General features: G+C 43.6%; 1 protein-coding gene across 1 annotated transcript in view; it reads left to right on the top strand.

The window, feature by feature from the left end:
* LOC308679074 (syntaxin-1B) overlaps positions 1-27,794 on the top strand; it is a 66,627-nt gene that overhangs the window by 12,951 nt on the left and 25,882 nt on the right. The window contains exon 2 of the mRNA XM_081346309.1: positions 24,985-25,059. Within this exon, the coding sequence (XP_081202435.1) occupies positions 24,985-25,059 (75 nt within the window). The remainder of the gene's footprint in view (positions 1-24,984; positions 25,060-27,794) is intronic.

Here is a 27,794-nt window from a genome sequence, read left to right as displayed (position 1 = left end):
TTTCTCCTCAGCGTGGCTGGCTCAGGAATTCTGGGAGTTGAAGTCCACAAGTCATAAAGCGGCCTAGGTCAGAGGCAGGCAACCTTGGCTCTTTTATGACTCGTGGACTTCAACTCCCAGAATTCCTGAGCCACCATGGCTCAGTATGGAAACCTCTCCATTTCTCCTCAGCATGGCTGGCTCAGGAATTCTGGGAGTTGAAGTCCACGAGTCATAAAAGAGCCAAGGTTGCCTATCCCTGGCCTAGTTTCTGTACACAACAAGGTGAAGCAGGAAGTAGTTTGTTGTGAGTACAGTATACAGGGGAGAAAAACCTCATCTCATAATTATGCATGGGTTATGATAGTCTAAAGCAGGGTGTGCAACCTTGGCAACTTTAAGATTTGTGGACTTCAACTCCTAGGATTCCCCAGCCAGCATGGTTGGCTGGGCAATTCTGGAAGTTAAAGTCCAGAAGACTTAAAGTAGCCAAGGTTGCACGTTGTTGTTGTTAGTTGCGAAGTCGTGTCCAACCCATCGCGATCCCATGGACAACGTTTCTCTAGGCCTTCCCAAGGTCTAAAATATAAAGTAAATCCCTTATGCTTCAAAGTTTGTCCACTGCCATTTGCCCCCAGTACCACACATGAACACAAATGCACGCACGCACGCACACAAAATCTGGCATTTTAGGGATTTGATGCCAAAAAATAAAATAATAAAAAAAAATCTGTCCTTGCCTCTCTAATCTTGGACATTTATCCTTTCTAACCATGGTTTTGAATATATACGCCTCCCCTGCCTTTCCCGGAACAAATTTGCTCATCTCCAATTATGTTCAAAAATAATATCCAAAGCAAATGTTCTTAAAACACAATTGTTTTATTTTGCTGGGGAAAGCTTGACCTTTGCCGTGAATCTTCTCCCACCTGCCAGCCTTGCACAGCAGTCTCTTTGCTCCTTTGATTAAAATCTCAAAATTGGCTTGGTGGGAAGTTCTCCTTTGTCAGGCCGTTTGAAAGGAATGACCACTGAGCAATACTGCCCAGTGGGGACCTTCCCCGTAGCCCCCTTGCCAGTCTAAGGTGCCTGAGCCAAGCTTACTGTTTGGCACCGTTTCCTCTCGTATGTCAGATATATTTAGAATTAAGGTAAAGGTTCCCCCGCACATGTGTGCTAGTTGTTTCCGACTCTAGGGGCCGGTGCTCATCTCCATTTCAAAGCCGAAGAGCCAGCGCTTGTCCGAGGACGTCTCCATGGTCATGTGGCCAGCATGACTAGACGCCAAAGGCGCACGGGACGCTGTTACCTTCCCACCGTAGTGGTCCCTATTTTTCTACTTGCATTTTTACGTGCTTTCGAACTGCTAGGTTGGCAGAAGCTGGGACAAGTAACAGGCGCTCACTCTGTTACGCGGCACTCGGGATTCGACCTGCCAAACTGCCGACCTTCTGATCGACAAGCTCAGCGTCCTAACCCACTGAGCCACCGTGTCCCTTATATTTAGAATTAAGATGCCCCAAAAGAGAATTTTGAATTTTGTGTGGTGGGCTGTTGAGGGCAGAGATAAATCAGCAGATGTGCATATGTGCCATACATGGACAAAGCTGGAAAGGGAACCCGTGCTTGGGGGCTGTCTGTTTGTGTCGGGTGTGTGAGTGGGGGGGGGAGATATTTTAGTTGGCTGTCTGAGCTGTAGCTGTTATGCTGTAGAAGCAGATAGATTTTTATATAACCATGATAGCTTAGCCACTCTATGCTCTGGACAATAGAGCTAGCTGGAGAAGCAGAATTATATAAAACAGTCTTTCCTACCTTGCATATTTTGAAGGAATCTCGGTTTCCGCAGAAGGACCTGTTTCTAATCTGTTTCTCAAGATACGGAGAAATGGGGTGAGCTAATGTAATAAGCTGTCGTAAACTTTGCCCTTGGTTTTCCGAAAATGTTTCCTGCAGCCTAAAAATTAATGAACTCGAACCGAGGGCAACCGCAGACAGAGATATTTTATATATCAAGTCAGATTATTGAGCTCTCTCTCTCTCTCCCAAGGTTGTCATAGGCTTTTGTTGTCTAGGACAAGTTTCTAATCGATAGCCACAGGGGTTGAACCTGGAACTTTTCTGCAGAATAGCGTTGCTATGTCTGAGTTGCAGTTTGTTCTCTGAAATTCTAATAAACCACAGATAGGCACAATATTTGAGCCCAAGTACATTAGACTAGGCAACTCTAGATGTGAGAATGGGGGGGAGGGGGATTTAGGAGTGGGGAATGAACCCCCAAAATGTGAAATAGGGAGCAAAAGAAGGAACAGCACACACAGGGTGTCACCCACCTTGCTCTATGCTGGGTGCTTGTTGCTGCCCTTCGTGGATCTGGCCTGATGCTAGGATTGTGACTTCCAGATCAAGTTAGAATTGAAAAGAAATTAACCCTAATTTTGAGGCATTTATCTACAGATGCTGATACGATTCGGATAGATTGCTTGATAGCGATATGGATTTAAATAAAGAGCATGCTATCTAAATACTATTAAGTCTAATTCATTAATTAGCAACTACCGGTAATTGTTTTAGCTCTTCCAATTTCTTCCCTGATACACACAGACGTGTGCGCTCGCACACAGAACCTGGGAATTGTAATTTGGTGCAGGGGATCCTTATTATAGAACCCTGGCATCTCCCCTGGAAGCAGGGTTCCCTGGAGAGAATGATGACTATTAAACCCATTTGTTGAAATATGTCTATGAAGTTAAATCTACATGGGAAATTACGGAATGAATGCATGTCTTCTTCTGCCAGACTATTTAAAACAAGTGTCATTTGAGCATCCATGGGAATTTTTCTTCCTTGTAAGAGAGGACTTTGCAGATTTTTGCAATTTGTGATCCATCCATTGTTGGGTTTGGAAGAAACAAGTGGAAAGGGGCACAGCAAATATCCTGCAAAAAGGATTTGAACTTTTAATAATAATAATAAGTTGGAAGAGACCTTGGAGGTCATCTAGTCTAACCCTCTGCTCAGGCAGGAAACCCAATACCATTTCAGACAAATGGCTGGCCAGTCTCTTTCCATTATAAGTTCATCAATCTGGGCCACCAGGGTGAATTGATGGCTATATTCACAACCAGACCTTTGCACATTGGTTGCCTTCCTGCATTAGGCTAGAAATCAGGAGACAGGGAATTCTAGCTCTGCTCTAGGCATGAAAGCGGGCTGGGTGACTTTGGGCCAATCACCAGGAGGCAGTGAGTTCTAGTCCCGCCTTAGGCATGAAACACGGCTGGGTGACTTTGGCCAACCTATCTCACAGGATTTCTCTTGTGGAGGAAATAGGAGAAGAAAGGTATTAGCTATATTTGCTGATTTTTAAAAAAAATAATAATCTAAAAACAGTCCAAATCTAGTCAATTTTCTGGATATGTACCATAAACAGAACTATAGATGAACAGATTGAGATGGGATTGCACAACGTGTTTTGACACAAAAAATAAGGATTAACATTACCAAGCTTAATATTTACTGCCAAGCCACTCAATCTTTGAATGCATTTTGCAAGATCTGCAAACTGGCTCTTTTATCAAGACCTGTGTGGCTTTTTTCCTTCGCTTTAGCAAACATAAGCAAGGCTTTGTCTTAATATAAATTTGTCACTATCTTTTGCTTCCACTTGAGCGTGGTGACCATTTTTGTTGGAATCTGTGAATATGATAAAAAAAAAGTAGCAGAGACTTGTAGCACCTTATAAATTAACACATTTATTATGACAAGTTTCATGAACCACCCAGCATGTCAACTGTTAGGGACACCATGCATGAAACTACTCATTTTTCTGTTACGATCCTGCTAAAGGAATAGTCAGTGGGAAATATTTTAGTATTTTCTTATAGTCCACAAAGAAAACATCCATTTTTCTCTCTCCCTTGGGAGATTTAATATGTAATCTTTCATCTTAGAAAAATGTTTGGGGACAAGAAATAGTTTTATTCTTTTTATAGTGATTGGCCTACTTATTATTTTCTAAATTTGTTGGCATTTTGATCATACCAGATCTGGATGGAAACATCCAGGCAACCATTAGATGTAGCAAAGAGTAAAAACGTGTTTTCTACAGATTTTGATCCAAAATCTTCTTAAAAACCTCCACTGTTCTGGGGGCAAGTCATTCCCCTGATTAATTGTTCTAACTGTCAGGAAATTTCTCCTTAGTTCTAGGCTGGTTCTCTCCTTGATTAGTGTCCATCCATTGCTTCTTGTCCTTCCTATCAAGTGCTTTGGAAAATAAGTTCCTTCTTTGTGGCATCCCCTTAGATATTGGAACACTGCTATCATATCACCCCTAGTCCTTCTTGATATTAAACTAAACACCCAGTTCCTGCAATCATTTTTCATATATTTTATCCTCTATTTCTATCCATTTTTGTTGCTCTTCTCTGCACTCTAGAAATAGTCTTGACATCTTTTTTTATATCTTGGCAACCAAAACTGGATGCAATATTCCAAGTGTGGCCTTGCCAAGGCATTATAAAGCAGCATTAACACTTCACATGATCTTGATTCTATCCCTCTGTTAAGGCAGCCTAGCACTGTGTTGGCTTTTTTGGCAGCTGCAGCACACTGCTGGCTCCTATATAATAATAATAATAATAATAATAATAATAATAATAATAATAATAATAATAATAATAATAATAATAATAATAATAATAATAATAATAATAATAATAATAAGTTGGAAGGGACCTTAGAGGTCATCTAGTCCAAACCCCTGCTCAGGCAGGAAACCCTATACCATTTCAGACAAGTGGCTGGGCAATCTCTTCTTAAAAACCTCCAGTGTTGGAGCATGCACAACTTCTGGAGGTAGGTTGTTCCACTGGTTAATTGTTCTGTCAGGAAGTTTCTCCTTAGTTCTAGGTTGCTTCTCTCCTTGACTAGTTTCCATCCGTTGCTTCTTGTCCTGCTTTCAGGTGCTTTGGAGAATAGCTTGACTCCCTCTTCTTTGTGGCAGCCCCTGAGATATTGGAACACTGCTATCATGTCACCCCTCACCCTTCTCTTCATTAAACTACACATACCTAATTCCAGCAACTGTTCCCTATATGTTTTAGCCTCCAGTCCCCTAATCATCTTTGTTGCTCTTCTCTGTACTCTTTCCAGAGTCTCGACATCTTTTTTACATCGTGGTGACCAAAACTGGAAGCAGTATTCCAGGTGTGGCCTTACCAAGGCATTGTAAAGTGGTATTAGTACTTCACGCGATCTTGATTCTATCCCTCTGTTAATGCAGCCTAGCACTGTGTTGGCTTTTTTGGTAGCTGCAGCACACTGCTGGCTCATATTTAAGTGATTGTCCACTAGGACTACGAGATCTCTCTCACAGTTGCTACTATTGAGCAAGGTACCACCTATACTATACCTGTGCATTTGATTTTTCCTGTCTAAATGTAGAACCTTACTTTTTTCACAATTGAATTTCATTTTGTTAGATAGTGCCCAGTGTTCGAGTCTGTCCAGATCCTCCTGTATCTTAAGCCTATCTTCTGGAGTATTGGCTATTCCTGCCAGCTTGGTGTCGTCTGCAAATTTGATGAGTTCCCCATCTATCCCCTCATCCAAATCGTTGATGAAGATGTTGAAGAGCACTGGGCCCAGAACAGAGCCCTGGGGCACCCCACTACACACTTCCTTCCATGTAGATGCAGTTCCATTGAGGACCACACGCTGAGTACGGCCGGTCAGCCAGCTACGAATCCATCTGGTGGTGATGCTATCTAACCCACATTTTTCTATCTTATCAAGTAGTAGGTTGTGATCTACTTTATCAAATGCCTTACTGAAGTCCAAGTAAATTATATCTACAGCATTCCTCTGGTCCACTAGTTTTGTCACTTGGTCAAAGAATGCAATAAGATTTGTCTGGCATGATCTGTTTTTGACAAACCCATGTTGGCTTTTAGTGATAACTTTGTTCGCATCAAGGTGTTCGCGGATTTGTTGTTTGATTATCTTTTCCAGAATCTTCCCAGGTATTGAGGTCAGGCTGATAGGTCTGTAGTTTCCTGGATCTATTTTTTCCCCTTGTTTGAAGATGGGAACTACATCAGCTCTCTTCCAGTCCTCTGGTAGTTCACCAGTGCTCCAAGATCTTTGGAAAATATAGTTCAGTGGTTCTGAGATCACGTCTGCCAGTTCCTTGAGAACCTTGGGGTGTAATCCGTCTGGTCCTGGTGATTTGAACTTCTCTAGGCTGGACAGGTGCTCACTTACCATTTTCCTGCCTATCTTAACTTGTTGTTGTGATTCAGGGTCAGCCTGTGGGTTCGGCAGTTGGGTCAGACGATTCAGAGAAGGAGGAGGGGGGTGTTGGAGAGGTTGCTGAGGGTGTTGGAGAGCTTGCTGATGAGAGCCCTCAGCCAGGCCCCTCCCACCTGGTTACGACGCAGACCCAGCTGTGTGAGCCTGACAGCGTGGATAAAGATGACCCACAGCTGGCCCTGTTCAAGGACGCCCCACGCAGGAGGCAGTCAATCAGGAGTAAACAGAGGAAGCCAATGGGGCACCTCGGAAGGAGGCAGAGAGAAGCCACGCCCTGAACTGTTTAAAAGGGGAATGCGTGGGAGGGCTGGTTTGCTGAAGGCAACCATTTGAATAGCTCCTGTTTCATGGTTCGTGTCTTGTTTTTGCTGTTTGCTTTTGTGTCCATAAATTTGGCAGGCTTAGTTCCAGCCTCTTGCCTTCTTGTAAAGGGGTTGTCCCTGCCTTATCTGCAGGGCCGGTAGTAGGCTGGTACAGAACACTTGTGTTTCTGTCCATTAGGACTCCAAGATCCCTCTCACAGTTACTGCTATTGAGCTAGGCACCACCTGTTCTGTACCCGTGCATTTGATTTTTCTTGTTTAAATGTAGAACCTTACTTTTCTCTACATTGAATTTCATGCTGTTAGACAGGGCCCAGTGTTCAAGTCTATCAAGGTCCTTCTCTATCTTGAATCTATCTGAATAGTAACTCTTGGCTCTCTCCCTTCCCTCCCTTTTCTTATTTGTCTCAGATTCATTCATTCATTCATTCATTCATTCATTCATTCATTCATTCATTCATTCAATTTCTATAGCTGCCTAATTCGACCAAGTGTCTCTGGGGGTCTTACAATTCTAAAATTGATTCAATTGCAAGCCCATTATTTATTGCAGGAATGTCTCTGTTTTGGCCTGTTTGCATGTTGCACATTGTGCAATTTCAAAGACTGAACCAGTACATGGTAATTGTGCACAGGAAAGGAAGGGTTCCGGGCTAGGCTCTGTGCCTAATGTGTGTGAAATCAAGGTGTCATGCCTGCGTCCAACAGTCTTCTCTAACCAGGTGCTGGAAGTCCATGTTGGACTTGAGTGCCTATAATTCCTATTACAGCCATTAGAGAAGGTGAACTTCAACATGCCTGCAGTATAAGACACGGGATGGTGAATGGTGAATGTTCTCCTCCGGTGACATCAAGGGCCTGATGTTTAAGTCAGTTTTGATACACATTTGTTTGTCCACTGCTATGAATGGCAGGATGCCTAGAATGGATTTTCAGAATCAGTTGTCAAGCAACTGTGTGTGTCTGTGTGTCTGGATAAATCAATGGTAAGGCTTTAGAAGAAGCCCCTATCAACCTTCTTTAGCGTCCACATGACTATCTGGACACTTTCTAGCAAGTTTGCTAAACAATTCCCAAGTGCTCAACTCCAGGACCACCTTACAAAGACCTTACCTTCAGCCTCAAACTGTTGGCAGTCTCCTGCTACAGTCTGGTGGGGTGTGAGTCATATGTTCCAGCGTGGCTTTTTCAATAGCATAATGGCCCATCGGTGACCACCACTAGTGACTAAGATCCAGCAAGGCTAGAGAAATGTTCAGATGTTTTTTATTGTATTGTTTCATTTTGAGTCACCTAGCTCACAATGTCTCACTGGAAGAGCAAGAGACCTCCAAGGCCTAGTAGATTTGCAAGTCTATCCCAGCCGTTTTAATGCAACAGAGGATGGACCGAACCATGGAATTTCCGAATGACATCATTTCCAAGAGGACAGTGGAATTCCAGCATATTTTTAGCACATCCATTTATTCTCAGCCTCAAATACATGGTGGAAGGAAGGCATTCAGTAGGTAATGAATGAAAATCATTTAGAGCCTTCACATGCTCTAAATGGCAAAATAATAGTATTAAAGTCTGCCAATATGTTCAGACATATTCCTCTATCCAGATGTCTGTTTAATTTGAAATCTTCCTTTTTCTTCTGTCCACCAAAGTACCCCTTGAATAGCTCTTTGCTTTCCAGACATCCTTTGGTGGTAGCTTAGTCATATTCTCACATTTTCTATCCAGAGAAAGTTTTTATTGCAAGGGAAAATAGATAATTTGTATATAAATATAATAGCTGTAGACATAGATACTGTATATAGTTGATACAGCTATTTTTCTTTTCTTTTTATGGCCCTGTAATCTCTTGCTCAAATACTTTGGCCACCTAATGAGAAGGAAGGATTCACTGGAGAAGAGCCTAATGCTGGGAAAGGTTGAGGGCAAGAGAAGAAGGGGACGACAGAGAACGAGGTGGCTGGATGGAGTCACTGAAGCAGTAGGCGTGAGCCTAAATGGACTCCAGAAGATGGTAGAGGACAGGAAGGCCTGGAGGAACATTGTCCATGGGGTCGCGATGGGTCGGACATGACTTTGCAACTAACAACAACAATCCCTTGCTCTGGGGTGGGGTCAGGGCGACTGAATGGAGCTGAGTATTTACTGGCTGGATGCCCTTCCCGGCACCTACGTGGAGTTTGCAGCAGTTATTTTCTCTTGGCGCCCTGATAGAGAAGCATCTGTGGCTGCCTAGGATTGAACTCCCAACCTTCCGAGTGGGAGGCGAGAGTCTTCACCTCTATGCCACTACACTGTTCATAGTAGATATAACTATAGCTATAAGATAGATATAGATAAATATTGGAACAGGCATTCTTCCCCTAATGGCCTTTTACAGAAAAATATGCATACAATGTTGCCTTAAAGAAATTTAGGGTTCTGTTTTTCTATACAAAGATTTATATGAAGATCTATTTTCTGTATAAATCTGTGTGCGGATAGCGCCATCGGATGCCGCTGCTGCTGATATCCATTCAGTCATGTCCGACTCTTGGTGATTCTTTGGGCCAAGTCTCTCCACATCTTCTGATCTTGCACTACCTCTTTGAGCTTTTCTATGCTTTGGATAGTAATATATATTTACAATCTATTATATCTAAATTATATAAAATGTATAATTATAATTTTTCTATGTGAATCTCAAGGACGCTGAGATGCAATTGGTTCAACTGGTAGATTATTAATCAGCTCAAGCTTTACTTGGTCAAAACTTACTCTTAGTTCAGTTTGTCAATGACTGCAAATTTTAATTGATCAACCTATGATTTAAGGCAAGGGTCCCCAACCTTGGCAACTTTAAGACTTGTGGACTTCAACTCCCAGAATTCCTCAGTCACCTTTGCTGGCTGAGGAATTCTGGGAGTTGAAGTCCACAAGTCTTAAAGTTGCCAAGGTCGGAGACCCCTGATTTAAGGGCATCAGCTCTTTAGAGTTCCCTAGCTTGTAGAAAGGAATGCAGCTGGGAACTCTGAAAACAGTATTTTTTTCTCTTTAACAAGTTATATCTGGCAATAATATTGGTTTTGTGGCGATACAGGTTGTTGTTGGTGATGTGCTGATTTGTTTCAATTTCTTCAAATTGGATTTATCCATCCAAGTGATGATTGACACCACAGAGATGATTTTTATTGAACAAAAGTGCAAATTGCAGGCTCTAAATTTATTATAGGTGTGAGGTGCCTACTATTTTTGTTTATGCAAAACGAAGAGAAAAAAACAACAACAATATACGTATCTAGGCTTATCAAATACCAATAGACAATTAGCTTTGTCTTTTATCAGCCCGCCGTACCTTGGCGTTCTGCAATTTTCTATCGGGGGCAGGGGGGGGGGGGAAACAAGTCAAAGCCACAAGAATTATTTTCATTTGCACTGTCTGTCCTTAAAGGAGTAAATATTCTTTTTTTGGCTGAAGTGCAAATGATAAATGTTTTAATTAAATATCCAAATAACCACCCACCTGGCTACCTACATAGAGTACCATCCGCCTTCCTGTCTGTATACTAATAGCAACCTCTTGTTCCATCTGTATCCAAACAGCATCCTCCACTCAGCACACCTGGGGAGAAGCATCCCAAGATTTTAAAAAGTACATCAACCTTGGGTGGTGGGATAGGGGGACCCTAAATACCATGGGCCTCTTTTTTTCTCCCCGCCCCTATTATCTTTGTGAAATACAGCTGTTGAGGACTGGCTGGGCGATTGTGGGAAACCCACAGGTGTCAGGTTGGGGCATTACAGAATGGGGTGGAGTGTTTTATGCTGCAGCATTTTGTTGCTGACCCATCTGTGTATGCTTAGGCAGAAGTTAAATTGGCCATGTTCATTGAAAGGCTGGAGGTTTGCAGCCCCCAGACTCTTGTCCCTCGCGCTTCCTTTTCTTCCCTCCAAGCGTCTTTTCCCTGTGGGTCGCTACTCATTACTTACGCCTGTCTTCAGCACGAGCTACCTGCCAATACTCTGACAAGTATCTCTTGCTCCGTCTTTCGCCATAATAAGCCCCTTCCTCATCCTCCAATCTCCCCAGCTTCTATACACCCTCCTGGCTCTGTCGGAATTCTTCCCCCTTGCATCCGCATCGGAGGATTCCCGCATTTTGGTCGGCGGCTTTGGCTGAAGACCATCTCTCTCCCCCCCCCACACACACACCCTTTTCCTTCTTAGCCATGAATTTGAGGTAATTATATTGGGGTCCTTCTCAAGGTTTGGGGATCCTGTGTCTGCGTGGGGAGACCTCTTTTTCTCAATATCTGCATTCCTTCCCCAAACAGCTGCAATGCAGGAACAGTCTTTTGAGTGGTAGAGACAGACGTGGGCTTGCAATGTCTCTCCCTTTCTCTCTCTCTCTCTCTCTCTTAATTCCCAACAAAAGCTATAAGTCATGTCATCTCAGGTAGTTTATGGGCTGCAGGCAGGAAGCTGGACTATGGCGGGGTGAGAGGTGATGGGGCTCTGCCTGGATGGTTGGCTTCAGAAGGCCAGATTTCTCCTGCGGGGACCTGAGGCTTAATTTAAACCAAGAGGTATCTCCAAAGCCATTTCTCAATAGTTAGCCTCTGTCATGCAACACCAGAATTATCACTGGCAATAATTAATCATAAAAGAATATCATTCTGTGCTTTTGCAAGCCTCTCTCTCTCTCTCTCTCTCTCTCTCTCTCTCTCTCTCTCTCTCTCTCTCTCTCTCTCTCTCTCTCTCTCTCTCTCTCTCTCTCTCTCTCTCTTTCTCTTTCTCTCTCTCTCTTTCCTGAGCAGCTTTCTTTGGTGCTGGTGGGGACTTAATGCTGGAAAGAGACAATGGAATAGGTTGCAGATTTCAAGGTAGTCGCCTCCTGTCCCCAGTACTGTTTCGGTCCAGGAAATGAGTGGAGGAAATTCAAAGGTTTCAGAGTCTCTCAGTGCTAAACCTTTAATTGATCCTCATTCACGTGGCTTGGGCATATTTTATTTATTTTATCGACCCCGAGGGACAAACACAACGGTGACCCTGGTAAATTAAGCTGCAAGCATAGGAAGGTTGGAAATGATCAGCGTTTCCCGCTCACTGCAGCCTACTTTTGTCTACCCAGGAGGCAGTTTCCAAACCAGTCCCCCTGCTGAATGGTGGATATTCCCTAGCATATGGGATGCTCTAACCATGTGCAGAGTGTATTCCTTTCGGACCAAAAATAGGAACGTGAAATCATAAATTCTGGTGAATTTATAGAGTCCTAATGTATGTTCAGGGACGCAGTGGTTCAGTGGGTTAGGACGGTGAGCTTGTCAATCAGAAGGTCGGCAGTTTGGCAGGTCGAATCCCGAATGCCGCGTAACAGAGCGAGCGCCTGTTACTCATCCCAGCTTCTGCCAACCTAGCATTTCGAAAGCACGTAATAATGCAAGTAGAAAAATAGGGACCACTACGGTGGGAAGGTAACAGCGTTCCGTGCGCCTTTGGCGTCTAGTCATGCCGGCCACATGACCACGGAGACGTCCTCGGACAAGCGCTGGCTCTTCGGCTTTGAAATGGAGATGAGCACCGGCCCCTAGAGTCGGAAACGACTAGCACGCATGTGCGGGGGAACCTTTACCTTTTACCTTTTATGTTCAAATTCAAGTGAATTTCCTTTAAAAAAAAAGAATATTGTGAACACCCAAGTGGGCAGCCTAACAATTGCAAAATAGCAATTGTTACTTCCATGTGCTGCCCCCAGCCCCTGTTATGTAGTTGTTTTGAGACAAAGCAAAGTGCACAGGTTCTTTTATGTAATGCAGCATCTCTGGCCTGCTTCCTTTCTAGCAGCAGCCCTGTTTAGTGGAAGACATAGGAAGGAAAGCATTAACCTACCTTGCCAGAGTGTTCACCTGTCCCCCCCTGTGCAGTTTGTTGAGCATCAGATCAGATTCCGTGTTAGGCACTCACAAATAATAAAAATGCTTCTTATTGTTATCGGCCAGCGTTCCCAAACGTTTCCGGCTTTGCAAACCGGTGGGGTGCGCACAAATGGAGCTGTGCATGTGTGGGCACTTGCCTGCCCCACGCACAAGTGAAGCTGTGTGTGTGTGTGTGTGTGTGTGTGTGTGTGTGTGTGTGTGTTTGCTCGCCCACCACTTCCACGGCCCAGTTCCAAACTGACCCCCTGATCCTGAGACACTGCAACCGTCATAAATACATGGCAGTTGCCAAGCATCCAAATTTTGATCACGTGACCCTGGGGATGCTGCAATGGTCATAAGTTGCTTTTTTTCAGGAACGGTCACTAAACGAATGGTTGTAAGTCGAGGACTCCCTCTTAAGAGTTTCCTTTTACTGTGACTGTGTTCTAGCTCGGGGCTTTTCAACCAGTGGTACGGGTACCACCTGTGGTACATTGGCACCTGGCAGGTGGTACCTAGCCATCCTAGAAAAGTGGTAGCGGGGGAGGGGAATGAGATGAACCGGTGGCAGCACCACACAAGCCTGAGCGAGAGATGGCTGGAACTGCAGGGCTGTCAGGGCACAGCGGAAGCATCAGGATCAAGGCTTCTTCGGGGCTGTCAGGGCTCAACGGAAGCGCCAGGATCAGCGCCAGGCTCCAGCTGGAGCTCGGCGCTGATCTTGGTGCTTCTGCTGAGCCCAGAAGAAGTGCCGATCAGCTGAAATGTTGCAGCATCTCCAGGGTCTTGTGATTTACATTCAGATGCTTGGCGACTGATTCATATTTATGACGGTCACAGTGTCCCAGGGTCATGTGAAGTGACCAAAACCTGCTGCAACGACCCAGCAGAGGGGAGGGAATAAAAACCAAACACCCCCAACCCCATCCCCGCTGCCAATCCTCAACAGAAATGCTCACAACAATGAAAACCGAGCAGGCAGGCAGGTGTCTCGCTCAGCTGTGGCTTGGGGGACACTTTTTTCAGTGCCATTGTAACTTCGAGCAGTCACTATGCGAACTGTTGTAAGTCGAGGACTACCTGTACTTCATCACTTTTTTCCTTTTATTTTTTTGGTCATCACCTTTTTGACCCCTTGCTAGGCGACTGGTGGTACTCGGATGCTGCCACATCCTAAAAGTGGTACATACAATGGGTGAAAAGGTTGGAAAGCCCTGTTCTAGCTGAACACTGGGGGCAAAGAGGGCTGGTTGGCCTTCCCAAAAGCTACTTTGCTACGGAAGTCCCTTAAATACGTTTTGTAGTGGAGGTACAGGGGACGCCCTTCCTGCACAGCACCAGGCAATCTTCCCCAACAAAGTCTTCTTACGCTTCCATCCAATCGCTGTTCAACCAGCCTGAGCCCTGGAATCTAACCTCTCCAGATGTACCAGCCTGGGGAAAATTTTCAGTCATAAGTCTGAAAAATGGCAGTACATCTTTTTCCCCCCAATGCCATTCTAATTTCGAACGGCTAGTCGTTTCCAACTCTAGGGGTCGGTGCTCATCTCCGTTTCAAAGCCGAAGAACCAGCGCTTGTCCGAGGACGTCTCCGTGGTCATGTGGCCGGCATGACTAGACGCCAAAGGCGCACGGAACGCTGTTACCTTCCCACCGTAGCGGTCCCTATTTTTCTACTTGCATTTTTACGTGCTTTCGAACTGCTAGGCTGGCAGAAGCTGGGATGAGTAACAGGCGCTCACTCTGTTACGCAGCACTCGGGATTCGACCCGCCAAACTGCCGACCTTCCGATCGACAAGCTCACCGTCCTAACCCACTGAGCCACTGCGTCCCTGTTATACACGCAGTGCAATTTTTTGTATTTGATGAGTTGAGATTCTTATTACCGGTAAGATTTTGGGTGCAGCGCCTTTTCACGAAGCTTCTTGAGGATGGCTGACTTGAAGGGTCCCCATTGCTGCGGTAACTGAGTCTCACCACCCACTTACTTATTTATTACGTTTGTAGGCCAGCCATCTCACCTTTTGCTGCTGCTGGCTATTCTTCCTTTCCTTTTTCTACCCGAGGGGATGGTAGAACATAGAATAATAGATCTGGAAGGGACCTTGAAAGTCTTCTAGTCCAGGCCTTTTCAACCTTTTCACCCATTGTATGTACCACTTTTAGGATATGGCAGCATCCGAGTACCACCAGTCGCCTAGCAAGGGGTCAAAAACCTGATGACCAAAAAAAAAAAAGTGATGAAGTACAGGTAGTCCTCGACTTACAACAGTTCGCTTAGTGACTGTTCGAAGTTACAATGGCACTGAAAAAAGTGTCCCCCAAGCCACAGCCGAGCGAGACACCTGCCTGCCTGCTCGGTTTTCATTGTTGTGAGCATTTCTGTTGAGGATTGGCAGAGGGGGTGGGGTGGGGGTGGGTATTTGGTTTTTATTCCCCCCCCCCCGCTGGGTGGTTGCAGCAGGTTTTGGTCACTTCACATGACCCTGGGACACTGTGACCATCATAAATATGAATCAAGTCGCCAAGCATCTGAATGTAAATCACAAGACCCTGGAGATGCTGCAACATTTCAGCTGATCGGCACTTCTTCTGGGCTCCGGAGAAGCGCCAGGATCAGCGCCGAGCTCCAGCCCTGACAGCCCCACAGAAGCCTTGATCCTGGCGCTTCCGCTGAGCCCTGACAGGCCTGCAGTTCCAGCCATCTCTTGCTCAGGCTTGTGCGGTGCTGCCACCAGTTCAACTCATTCCCCTCCCCCGCTACCACTTTTCTAGGATGGTCGGGTACCACCTGCCAGGTGCCAATGTACCACAGGTGGTACCCGTACCACTGGTTGAAAAGCCCTGTTCTAGTCCAATCTCCTGCTCAAGCAGGAGATGATAACACCTTTTCAGAAAAATGGTTGTCTAGTCTCTTTGTGAAAGCCTCCAGTGATGGAGCGTCCATAACATCTGAAGGCAAGCTATTCCATTGGATGATTGCTCTCACCGTTAGGAATTTTCTCCTTAGTTCTAGGTTGCTTCCTCCCCCGCCCCCTTGGTTAGTTTCCATCCACTGTTTGTTGTGAAGACTTCTGTGACTGGAACAAAAAGATATTGTTTAGCCTAACTATTGCTATCTTGCTTTTGTAGTCGGCTTTTGCATCAGGGACAAATTTCATGCAAACGTGGGAAACATGTACAGGGATGGGATGTGCTGAAGGAGGGAATAAGGGAGTGCACAGGAGTGGTGGATGTCTTCCTTATGATGTAATGGCTCTGTTGTCTGGTTGTCATTGGCTAACAAAGTTTATAAAGCAGTGCTACTAACTTTCTAAGGCGTGGCACTTCTGGACGTAAATCTGGCAGCGTTCCAGATTGTTTGCCACCCAGCCATCTTATCTGATCAATTAAAACACTGTTTCCTCAAGAAGCCTCCGCTTCAGTTGCCTGATTAGACTTTTAATGGTATCTCAAATTTTAAGTAAGAGCCGGGAACCTTACAGTTGTCTTACTTTTTGGTGCTTTGGAAACTAGCTTGACACCCCCCCTCCCCTCGTCTTTGTGGCAGCCCCTTAGATATGGGAACACTGCTATCATGTCACCCCTAATCCTTCTTTTCATTAGAGTAGACCGGGGTCTTCAAACTTGGCCCTTTTATGACTTGTGGACTTCAACTCCCAGAATTCCTCAGCCAGGCACGCCTGGCTGAGGAATTCTGGGAGTTGAAGTCCACAAGTCATAAAAGGGCCACGTTTGAAGACACACACCCCCGGAGTAGACCTTTCCATGACCTCTAACCCTTCTTTATATGTTTTAGCCACCAGCCCCCTAATCATTCTTGTTGCTCTTCTCTGCACTCTTTCCAAAGTCTGTTCCAGAGGTGCTTAATAAAAGAGGACGCCTCTGAATACATTGCAAGAAGAAAGTAGAACTTTTTCTGGGAATCATGGCCTTTGAGCCTGAGATCAGCTGGCTAGGAGAACATTCTGAGTCTCCGTGATCTATGTCCGGCAGAGGAAGAACGCTTTCCTTCTGGTTTCAGCTGATGCTTTCATCCTTTCCTTCTTCAGGGGAAACTTTTTGGCGTCTCTTGCTTGGCAGACTCCTTGCCTGTGTGATTAGAGACATTGTACGGGCGTGGGTCGCTGGGGAATTTCAAGAGTTCCTTTAAGGCGAATGCTCTGTACATTTAGAACGGGCCTTTGGGCACACGATCAAAGGATGGGGAGAATCCTTGCAGCTGCAAACTGCAGGCCCAAACCAGCAGCTGTGGGCAAGCTCTTCTTTTAAAAATTCAGGCTTGTCAGCTTCATCTTTGGCCACGTGGTCTAGGTTCATAGAACACATTTAACCAGGTTGATGTAAAAACCAAGCAGCTGATTTCCCCAATATGCTAAGTTTGGACTGTTGTGCAGGGGGGGTGTCTCCAAACTTGGGAACTTTAAGACTTGTGGACCTTTAACTCCCACAATTCCTCAGCCAGCCACAAGCCTTGAAGACCACAAGTTCTAAACTTCCCAAGTTTGGAAAGTCTTGCTTTGGAGTGTTGTCCAAATCTGGTCATTGGTTAGTTTACGATGCAGTTTATGGTGCAAACGTAGAGAAAACGGGTGCATATTTTATATGGTAGTTTATGAGGAGCGAAACGGTTGTTTTTATCTCCATCCACGCTCCTATTTTTAAAATATTCTGAGAAGAAACATAGGGAAAGCTTGTCATATGCATTTTCATTGAAAAACATTTTGTTTAAAAAGAGAAATAGATTGTTTAGGACTCATTTGCTGAACCAAAGTCCTATCTATCTGTCTGTCTGTCTGTCTATCTATCTTTATATATTTATGTAGTAGATTTATAAAACTGCCCAACCCAAACAGTGTGACTCTGGGTGTCAAAACCTCCAATAAACTTCAGAAGAACATAGCATTTTTTTTAAAAAAAAAGCATTACAAAACCACTACAAATGAATACCCTGACTTTACTTTTTAGCCATGTATTCGAAAATGTATTCCGGCACGAAGAATAGCCATTTCTCCTAAGCATTATAATATCGAATCTGAGCGTTAATTGCTTCAACCCTCCCGTTTGGGACAACGTTAAAACACTGACAAATGGTCAATTATTTAATTTAATAATATTTTACTAGCTGCTAAAAGGTGCCAGTTGGGTTCCCCACTCACTGAAAGCACTTTGGCCTGCTCATGGATCATTTTTGATGATCTCGAAGTGATGATGTAAGGAGAGGTGCAGCGCTGCAGTGACTGAAGTTCGGAAGGCGCTTTGTTCCGAGCTGATTTGCCTCCAAGAGGTCAGCGAAAGGAACCTCAATGGCGTTTCTCAAATCTCAGCAACGCTAAGATACGGTATGTGGATGCTGGTTGGGGGGATTCTGGGAGTTGACATCCACACATCTTAAAATTGCCAAGGTTGAGAAACTCTACTTTAGAAAATCCGCAAAATGGGGCAAGGTTCTGTGATAGGCAGGCATAGTCTTTTTCAGTTTCTTCACAAGAGTGCAATTCCACTTTCCTACCTCTTTGGATTCGATTCTCATACCACTTTTCTTCTTTCTGTTCTGCGATAGTTACCAAGAGAGAACATGCTAAAGATCACATCACTGCCTCAGTGTCCTCTCGTTGGTTTTCATGTGACTATTTTGCCTATCGGTTTCTAAGTACTGTATCTGTTGCATTTGCCAGTAAGGATCTCAATCAATCAATCAATCAACAATAGATAAATAAATCAGATGTGGGAAATAGATTTGATGTGGACTGATTTCTTTTAGAGTCCTCTACTCTCTACCCTAGGAACACGGTGGCTCAGTGGGTTAGGATGCTGAGCTTGTCGATCGGAAGGTCGGCAGTTTGGCGGGTCGAATCCCGAGTGCCGCGTAACAGAGTGAGCGCCTGTTACTCGTCCCAGCTTCTGCCAACCTAGCAGTTCGAAAACACATAAAAATGCAAGTAGAAAAATAGGGACCACTCCAGTGGGAAGGTAACAGCGTTCCGTGCGCCTTTGGCGTCTAGTCATGCCGGCCACATGACCACGGAGACGTCCTCGGACAAGCGCTGGCTCTTCGGTTTTGAAACGGAGATAAGCACCGGCCCCTAGAGTCGGAAATGACTAGCACGCGTGTGCGGGGGAACCTTTACTTTTACCTTTACTTACTCTCTATCCTACCTGGGAAAGCCAAGTCCTCCTTTTTTCCAGTTTCCATGTACCGGTATTTTGCAGACACCCTACAGAGGTGACCACGATTGCAAATGAGGAACAGATCAGGCAGGATGAGAGGTGAGACAGAGCTCCGAAATTCTTGCTTTTCGTCTTGGGCAATCAGACGAAGGGGGTTGTGAGACTTGATGAAGCTGGAGAGCCAGGGAGGAGATTGGAGAAGGAGCTATGCATAAGCCCCTTAAAGTAACTGCCTCAGCACTTCAGCGGCAACATCTTTTTTTAGCCTGTTATTTTGTCACCGCTGTACTGATTTTCCTCAGCTAGAGGAGGAGAATAGAAGCCGGGGAATACCGGCTACAGCGGTTGCCTGTAGTCTGTGCTCTCTGCCTGCCATGTGCAAGATTAATGCTAATTGTAATAATCTCTCCAGATTCCAATTCATCCATTGCTGCCATACCTCTTAAGAAGGGAATCAAGACGCCTTTTCTCCTCCATTGGCTTCCCTGGGCTGAAATCCCATTTCCTACGGCTGCGGCTAGGACCCCGGGGATCCTGGCACTCAGCCATTCCACCTCTTAACAAACCAGACCATATTTAAATAAAGAAAGCACGGGAAGGCTGGCTGGCAGCAGATTATCTCTTTCCCCTTAACTCTTTCTCCTCTCTTCTGAGAATTTGGGGTGGCAAGACCCAGGAGATCCTCCCCCCCCCGCAACCCCCATTCCTGAATCTGAATGCTGACTACTGTATATAACCCTCAGATATTTTTTTTAAAGCTGTAATCATTCAGTTCCTCGCCAGACAGAATGTATTTTTAACTCAGTCGGTCCCACAAGTTCTGTCCCTCGCTGTGACATTTTCTGTTCCAAGCCCATAGCTTTGAGGTTTTATTAATTACCGTATGTGCCATTCCGCTGATGCTGACTCTTGAGTGACCGTATCAATTAAGCATCCTCCAGGATAACTAGTGTTGGCAGTTTCTTTTTTCCTCACCCTGAGTAGCTAGAGAAAGTAAAAGTTTGCCTGCTGAATTTCGTCCTTCCCTGCTCTTGTTCAGGCAGAAGGAGAGAGACATACACACACACACACACACACACACACACACACAAAAGGGCAGCCATAAATTATATAATTAACCCCCACCCCCACCCCACTCCACCCCATTTAGTCAGCATTGCTACCAATATTGTACCCGACTTCTACTAGCATCTTCTCATTGGCTAGAAAACAGCTTAGTCACTCCGGATGGAGAGAACTGGATAGGCCAAATAGCCAGTCACTCTCGGAGGAACAAGGTGGTGTGAGGTTTTGAGTCATGCAAAGAAGGAAAATTGGAAGAAGTCAATCACATCGGAAGGGCAAACTGTAGGAGCATCCAGGCATGGAAATAAGGCAGGGTGGACTTTTATGAGGTGCGAGAGTTTGCAAGGGATGCCTCAGGGGGCGAAGAGCGCTATAATCAAATCTGCAAGGGTGTCTCGGAGGAAAAAAACTCCATTCCGTATTATCAGTTGTACCCACGTGCTTGTGTGTGCTTGTGGCATTCTTTTTAGTAACTTAATTGACTCAGATCTATTTCCATCTGTGTTGGAAACCATTCACAGCCAGGGAAGCATTTCCCCCAAGACAGTGGTTCCAGACGAGTGGGTCTTAGCCCCCTCTAGACTATCCGAGGAACGCTTGGGTAGCCTGATGGGAAATGCTGCTGAGATGTGGGATGCAAAGGGACATAAATCTATTTCTATTATCTGCAGTTAGCACCCAAAGCTGGATCCCTCAATGAAAGGGATACAGCTTCAAACCCCCCCCCCCCCCGTCCTTTCTCTGCATCATCAGCAAATTGCATCTCATCCTCAAAGGGAAGACCTCACGCTTATCCTTCCTGGCAGAAGCGCAGTTTCGGTATATAATCAGATTCCGTTTGGTCATTCCGGGAGCTTTTCTTAGCAGCATTCCTTGAATCCTTGAAACCTGAGAGAGATAGCATCATGAGCAGAGTGTTCTCAAACTTTTAGACTGCCAACATTCACCAACTGATTGACAGTAGATGAATAGACTCATAAGTGCCCCCCGGCTGCTTCTGAATCATCTGGCTCGGCCACTGTCAGAGATGGATGGTCTGTTTGTCTGATCAGATAGGGTCACTCCTCTGTTCGGCAAGATGACCTTGGCCCCCGGTTTTGTCTCTCAGGCCAGGATGCAAATTAGCCAGTGAAGCAACCAATAACGTGAGAATAAAGAGGATGTCAGGGATCCAGGCTTAAGGTAGCTTAATTTTCCCGAACCAGCCAAAAGTAACATAAAAGAGCTAATGCAAAAAGATCTGGAGAACAGCCAATCGTGAACGAGATAGCCAACCATAGGTCTGGCAGAGAAATAATTGGAGGAGCCAATAGGCTTGCTGTAGAATTCTCATATGCAAATGGAGGGGGATCAAAAGTTAGGAAGGATTGGTTGAGGCGGGGCTTCCTGGCATATTGATGCGGCAACCTCTGGCGTTGAAGGTGGCTTTCCCAAGTTTTACAAGACAATGCTGGGATGTAGAATAAAGCAAATAAAAAGGCATTTATCATGCAGCAATATCTAGCTCAGGGGTCTTCAAACTTGGCCCTTTTATGACTTGTGGACTTCAACTCCCAGAATTCCTCAGCCAGCTGGCTGAGGAATTCTGGGAGTTGAAGTCCACAAGTCATAAAAGGGCCAAGTTTGAAGACCCCTGATCTAGCTGCTACCCATTGCTGTAACTTTCAAGGTTCCTTCTCAGTGATTTCCCCCAAAGGGGCTGTAACGATTCTAATGTTTTTTTGCCAAGCACTGGTGGACAAAGAGAAAATGCTGATTATGCTAGGATGATTTTTACTTTTATTATTATTATTATTATTATTTGGTCAGCCTCAGCCTATATATTCTTGACTGGAGAGTAAATACAGGTAGTCCTCAACTTAAGGCCACAAATGAGTCCAAAATGTCTTGTGGCTAAGCAAGACATTTGCTTAAGTGAGTTTTGCCCCAGTATATGAGCTTTCTCCCCATAGGTGTCAAGTGAATCACCGCAGTTGTTCAGTTAGTAACGTGGTTGTTAAAGTCAATCTGGTTTCCCCGTGGTCTTTGCTTGTGAGAAGATCACAAAAGGTAATCATGTGACCCAAGACACTGCAACCAAAATAAATATGAGTCAGTTGCCAGGCGTCCGAATTTTGATCATGTGACCATGGGGATGCTGCAATGTTTATAAGTGTGAAAAACGTCATGTCACTTTTTTCAGTACCGTTGTAACTTACAAACTGTTGTAAAGTCGAGGACTACCCAGAGGTGCTGTTTAAATGATGCTGGAAAAGTCACCCCATTTGTGGCCCGAATAACCCTTTTCACCCCCTTTTCTCCTCCACTCTAGATTGTATTAGAGGGTGACAGTGGGACTGGTTCCCACTTTATAAAATCCATAGGGCTGTGAATGTCCACCTCTGGCAGCTGTACTTGGAAACAAACCCTTCAAAGTGAATTTCTTCAACCTAGCAGCTTTATGATGTTTTTAGGATTATACATTTTAGGATTCCTAGACAGAGTTCTGAATATTGTAATCCCAATAGGTGGGCCCACAGCATAAAACATAAATGGGACTTCAATCATATCACTGTGGCACTGCCTTGACCCCCTCAACATATCTGTTATAGTGAAATATGCCTAATATGATTATTCTCTAGTCACACCTGTACAGTAATATTTCTCTCATTTTAGACTCATTAAAATGTCAGTCCGTGACCTTTGAGACTCTTAAGTATAGGGAAAATTCTGGCTTATGGCCTTCATCTGCACACTTCTACTTCCCAGATCTGGCGGTGGATTTGTTATATCTATGAATTCAGTCCCAGGCTGGAAAAATGGAGGCAGCCAGGAGAACTCTAACTGGCTTTTCCCCAACCAATTCCTAGAAGAGAAATGAAGCTTTGAAGGTTAGAACAAAAAAAAGGCAGAAGCATGGACTCAATGTGTTTTCCTTACTTAGAGAAGTAAGGAAGAAGTTGAGATACAAACTTTGTGTTCCTTGTAGCAGGAAGGCCTCTATGAACAGATCTGCTAATTCTCCCTCTTAAGGCTTCAGTGGATGCTTAATTTTCTAGAACATAAATTGTCAGGGATTAAGCCTACCCAGTGGTGTATGTTTGTGTGTATGGTGTGTGTGTGTGTGTGTGTGTAGGTAATGGTGGATTTAATGTCTAAGCTCAAATATCTAAAGTTTTGCACATGCTCAGTTACAGACTTGCATTGATAGTTCCAGTAAGAGAAGAGCAGCCAGAGCTGGGGAAGGTGGAATTAAACATGTCATCAGCTTGGAGTTGTTGCATTCCCACAAATTCAACCCTCCCTGAATTCCATTTGACACTTATCTGGTACCAATTTGGCGCTGAACTTTTGTTGACCAGATTCTTGTGTATAGGCTTGAGTAAATATTCTATGCTGCAACCTAACCGATGGTCCTGATTCTTTCATCTGACAATTACTGCATTTATTCTTATTACGGCAATTGACTATGGCTACTTTGGAAACATAAGGCAGGGTCAAACTTTGTGAGGACCTGGATGGGAGACCACTAGGAGATGTCAGGGATATAGGCTAGACTGGGGAGTTCAGGAACATTCTCTAAGAAAGCGGTAGCCAACCTATTCAGCACCGCTCTCTCCAATTTGAGATCAACACGACAGAGAGTTTATTATTATGCTTAATCTTGAGCTGCATGTTGTTATTAAAAGGAAGCCATAAATAAGCTGTGACTAATATGAACCCAAAACATAAAATAATAACAACCTCTCCTCCCTGCTTTTTGGATGTTTTAGTATGAGTGAATTTCTACCCTGTTTTGTAAATATGACTGGCTGCCTCCAGAGCCTGTATCTTTCTCATTGCAAAGTTTGTCTGGAAAGATATTTTTATTGGATATATAGTACATTCCCATCTGCCTGTGTAGTTGAATGTGTTTTGATTTCCTGGCTGTTTTCCTAGGTTTCCCGCTGCCAATCATATTAATGCATCCAACTGGAGTCTGGATTGTCTTGGATTTCTGCTGCTAAAATGGGGCAGATTTCACGTTACAAGCTTTTGCTAAGAAACATGAAAAATGCTTGTTTTCGGAAATTAGGTCTTTCAGTTGGGTGCTTTAGCTATGTGGGGGCAAAAGCTAATTATAATAATATTTTCAGGTCACAAACACTTCAGTGTCATTTCACATGATGTGTGGGCACTAGCATTTTCTTGAAAGAAATTTTAAAAAATAATGGCCCAAATTTCACGACATTAATGCAGCGGTGGAAAAATCTCACAAGAGCTCTTTTATCTCACAATATTTCTCCTTGCACGGCATCATTATTTCTATGGCTTTGGGGGTTATTTTTTTTTGGGGGGGGGTTGCCATTCTTTTTGAATATGCAAAGAATCATAAAGTCACCCTGAAGATGTTGCTAAAGTTAGAGAAATCAGCAGAGTCTAGAAGTGGTGTCAGTGTGTGCAGTGAAGATTTGAAATACATGAAAGAAAAGGAAAGTCCGGAAATGGCAAAGATTTCAGCGTATTTGAAAGACCAATCGCAACAGAGATACATTGCGGAATGGAGGAGATGGATTGAATATATCCAGAACAAATATGGGACTAAAAAGTTTCATTTAGCATTTGAATAAGTAGCGGATCTATATGATGTATAACTAGTTAGTAGTTATTTTATTAATATTTTGATGACGGAGAGTTAAAGTGCGACAGAATTTAATGTCTTATTGTTGTTAGCATATTTTAGATTATGCTTGTTTGTATTTTTATACCCTGTATTCAGCTCTGGGAAGTCAGGGAGGGGGGAGGGGAGGGGAGGGAGGGGGTTGGGGAGAGGGGAGGGGGAGGAGGGTTTTTTTTGTATTCAAAAATGTATTGTAAAACTTTTCAATAAAAAAAAAAGGAAAGCAGAAAATTGGAAATAGTAGCCACACATCCTTTACACATTAATGGCACTCACATTTAATTCCTTTATGATTCCTTGCAGGGAAAATAGAGAAACCACCTGAAAAAATGCCAATTGTGTAAACATCGCTAAGCCAGAGAGGACATTATTCTAATTTGATCCAAAGGCTTAAACATTCTTTCTTTCCTCCATGTTTCTGTCCGGAAAAAATGGGGTTTTTTTTTACTTGTTATTCCCAAGAAGTGGCATTTGATTTCCTAACATTTATACTACCTCTATATTTACAGTATGGCAAGGGAGCGAGGGTCAGGCTTGCTTTTAAGATAAAGCCCAGTAATGATCTAATCTGTATCCATTTTGTTTCTTGGATAGGCCAAAGACAGTGATGATGAGGAAGAGGTGGTACACGTGGATCGAGACCATTTCATGGATGAATTCTTTGAGCAGGTAAGATGACAGATAACCTTGAAGGTTTTTTGCAAAAAAGATAAGGAATTCCGATTGTTAAGGACTGAGTCAAGATAGTCACATGGGGCATTGCAGTTCTTACCTACTTTGTTTTTATTTAATACATTTTGCCAGAAATGTCTTTTTCTAACAATAATTAACATTTAAGAAAATACTAATAAAATACATCACATCCTGGACCTAATCTATTTCAACTACTCCCCCCCCCACCTCCACCTCCCGGACATTGCTATAGAGAACTGCATGCCAAAACAACCAGACATAAAGATAGGGTTTTTTTCCTCCATCATGCTATCATTCTGGTGAACACTTAATTCCCACAGCATTGTCTCGTTTCTCATTTTTTTTCAATCTTCTCATCTTTCCTACTATCTTCTCCTATTGGTTGCTTACAATTTATCAATTGTTGTTTGTAACCTATGATTAATGATTGTAACTATGACTTATGATCTATGAATTATTACTTGCTGTTTATATGTACGCTGTGAGCTTATGCACCGGAGTCAAATACCTTGTGTGTCTGATCACATTTGGCCAATAAAGGATTCTATTCTATAAAGAAATCCATTTCAGGAGAATGCCTGCCTGCCTGCCTGCCTGCCTGCCTGCCTGCCTGCCTGCCTGTCTATCTATCTATCTATCTATCTATCTATCTATCTATCTATCTATCTATCTATCTATCTATCTATCTATCTATCTATCTATCTATCTATCTATCTATCTATCTATCTATCTATCTATCTATCTATCTATCTATCTATCTATCTATCTATCTATCTATCTATCTATCTATCTACCTACCTACCTACCTACCTACCTACCTACCTACCTACCTATCTATCTATCTATCTATCTATCTATCTATCTATCTATCTATCTATCTATCTATCTATCTATCTATCTATCTATCTATCTATCTATCATCTATCTCTATCATCTTTCTTTTATAATTACTAGTTCACTGTTCATTCAGTCTTATCAAAGGAAGAAGTTAATTCATTTTAGAGTCACAAATTTATTTTAATTTAATTTAATTTAATTTTATTAGATTTATATACCGCCCTTTCCCGAAGGACTCAGGGCGGTTTACAGGGTATTTTAAAATCACACCAATACAAAATACAAAAGTTAAAAAACAATTAAAAAGATTAAATTATTTAAGATAAGATAATCTTATGACCCGTTTTGAATTTACGATTGCTGTACTCTTTCCGCAGTCATGTGATCTTATTTTGGGCTCTTGGAAACTGGCTCACCTTTAAAGAGATTTGTAGATTCATATCTCAAGAAAGCAAAAGGCAAAATCAAACATTTGATCTGATTTGGATTTGACGTTTTAGTAAATGGAGCTTCCCTGTTCAGAAGCAGATTTCTTTTGAACATAGATGAAGACAGGCTGTTCTGTAAGCATTTGACTAGTAGCCAAACAAAGGCTACTAGCTGGCCACTCTTACAGATAAAATTCCAGGCTACCAAGATTTTAGTTGAATATTACAGATCTCTTTGGATCTCCCCAGGCTGTTACTTATCATTCGTTTGGTTTGCATCAGAGACTGAAGTGGATATGAAAGGCTTGCCTCAGACAACAGATCCCAATTATGGCTTCTGAAATGAAACCTGGGTTTGGTCATATATATTTCAACTTATCTGCATAAAGGCAGCCCTCAACGTATGACCAGTCACTGAATGACCAGTCAAAGTTACAACACCCCCCACCCCCCAGAGCTACTTATGACCTGTTTTGAAGTTATGATTGCTGTACTCTTTCCCCAGTCATGTGATCTTATTTTAGGCACTTGAAAACTGGCTCACCTTTAAAGAGATTTGTAGCATCTCGTGGTCAAATAACCATGATTTGTAATTTTTTTTGACAGTTCCCAGTATTTACTTCCATTTTCTGGCCAAAAAAAAATGCCCTTTGGGGAAAATCCATTTAGTTAAGGACCATGCCATTTGCTTACCAACCACCACAAAAAGGTCAAAACTGTCAAGCCTCGACTTATGACCATAACAACTTACCGCCGTAATTCCAGACTCACAAGGTATAGAAACTGGCCTCATGAGAAGTGGAAAGCACAGCTGTCAGAATCCATAACTTTTGACTCTAGACACCAAATTCTGTATCTGTAGCTTGTGACAGCAAGTGGAATAAATATTATTCTGCTAACTGGGCGCTGGTCGTGCAATGCATTGCAGGGAGCTGGCATGTCCTAATCCATATTTGGCTCAATTTCCGAAGAACCCTCCAGAGCCTGATGTCTCCATGATTCTAGCAGCAGACCACTCCCCTTCTTAGGCTGAGAAGAGGATGCCGCTGGAAGAGGTTTTTTTATTATTACATCAGGATTAGTTCAATCTTCAGACTGGAACTGGACTACAACGCTAGGAGATACATTTTTCAGGATGTTTGTTGGATGGAAGCAAGCTGTGTCCCTCAATCCAGACCAACACTGGAATTTTTTTTAATTAAAAAACAAAAAACAAAACTCCCATTTTTTTTAATCCCATTTATATCCTGCCCTTCTCCGAAGACTCAGGGTGGCTTACAATCCAAAGCACAAATCAATGTGCTTAGCAATAGCCTTCATTCTATGTATATGCCTGCTTATTAGGGCTTTTGGGGCCCCCCAAGCGGCATTATTACAAAGTCAGCTTATTGCCCCCAACAATCTGGGTCCTCATTTTACCTACCTCGGAAGGATGGAAGGCTGAGT

This window comes from Vipera berus (genome assembly GCF_964194415.1).
Source record: "Vipera berus genome assembly, chromosome: Z".
NCBI lineage: Eukaryota > Metazoa > Chordata > Lepidosauria > Squamata > Viperidae > Vipera > Vipera berus.
This window is presented reverse-complemented; position numbering and strand designations above follow the sequence as displayed.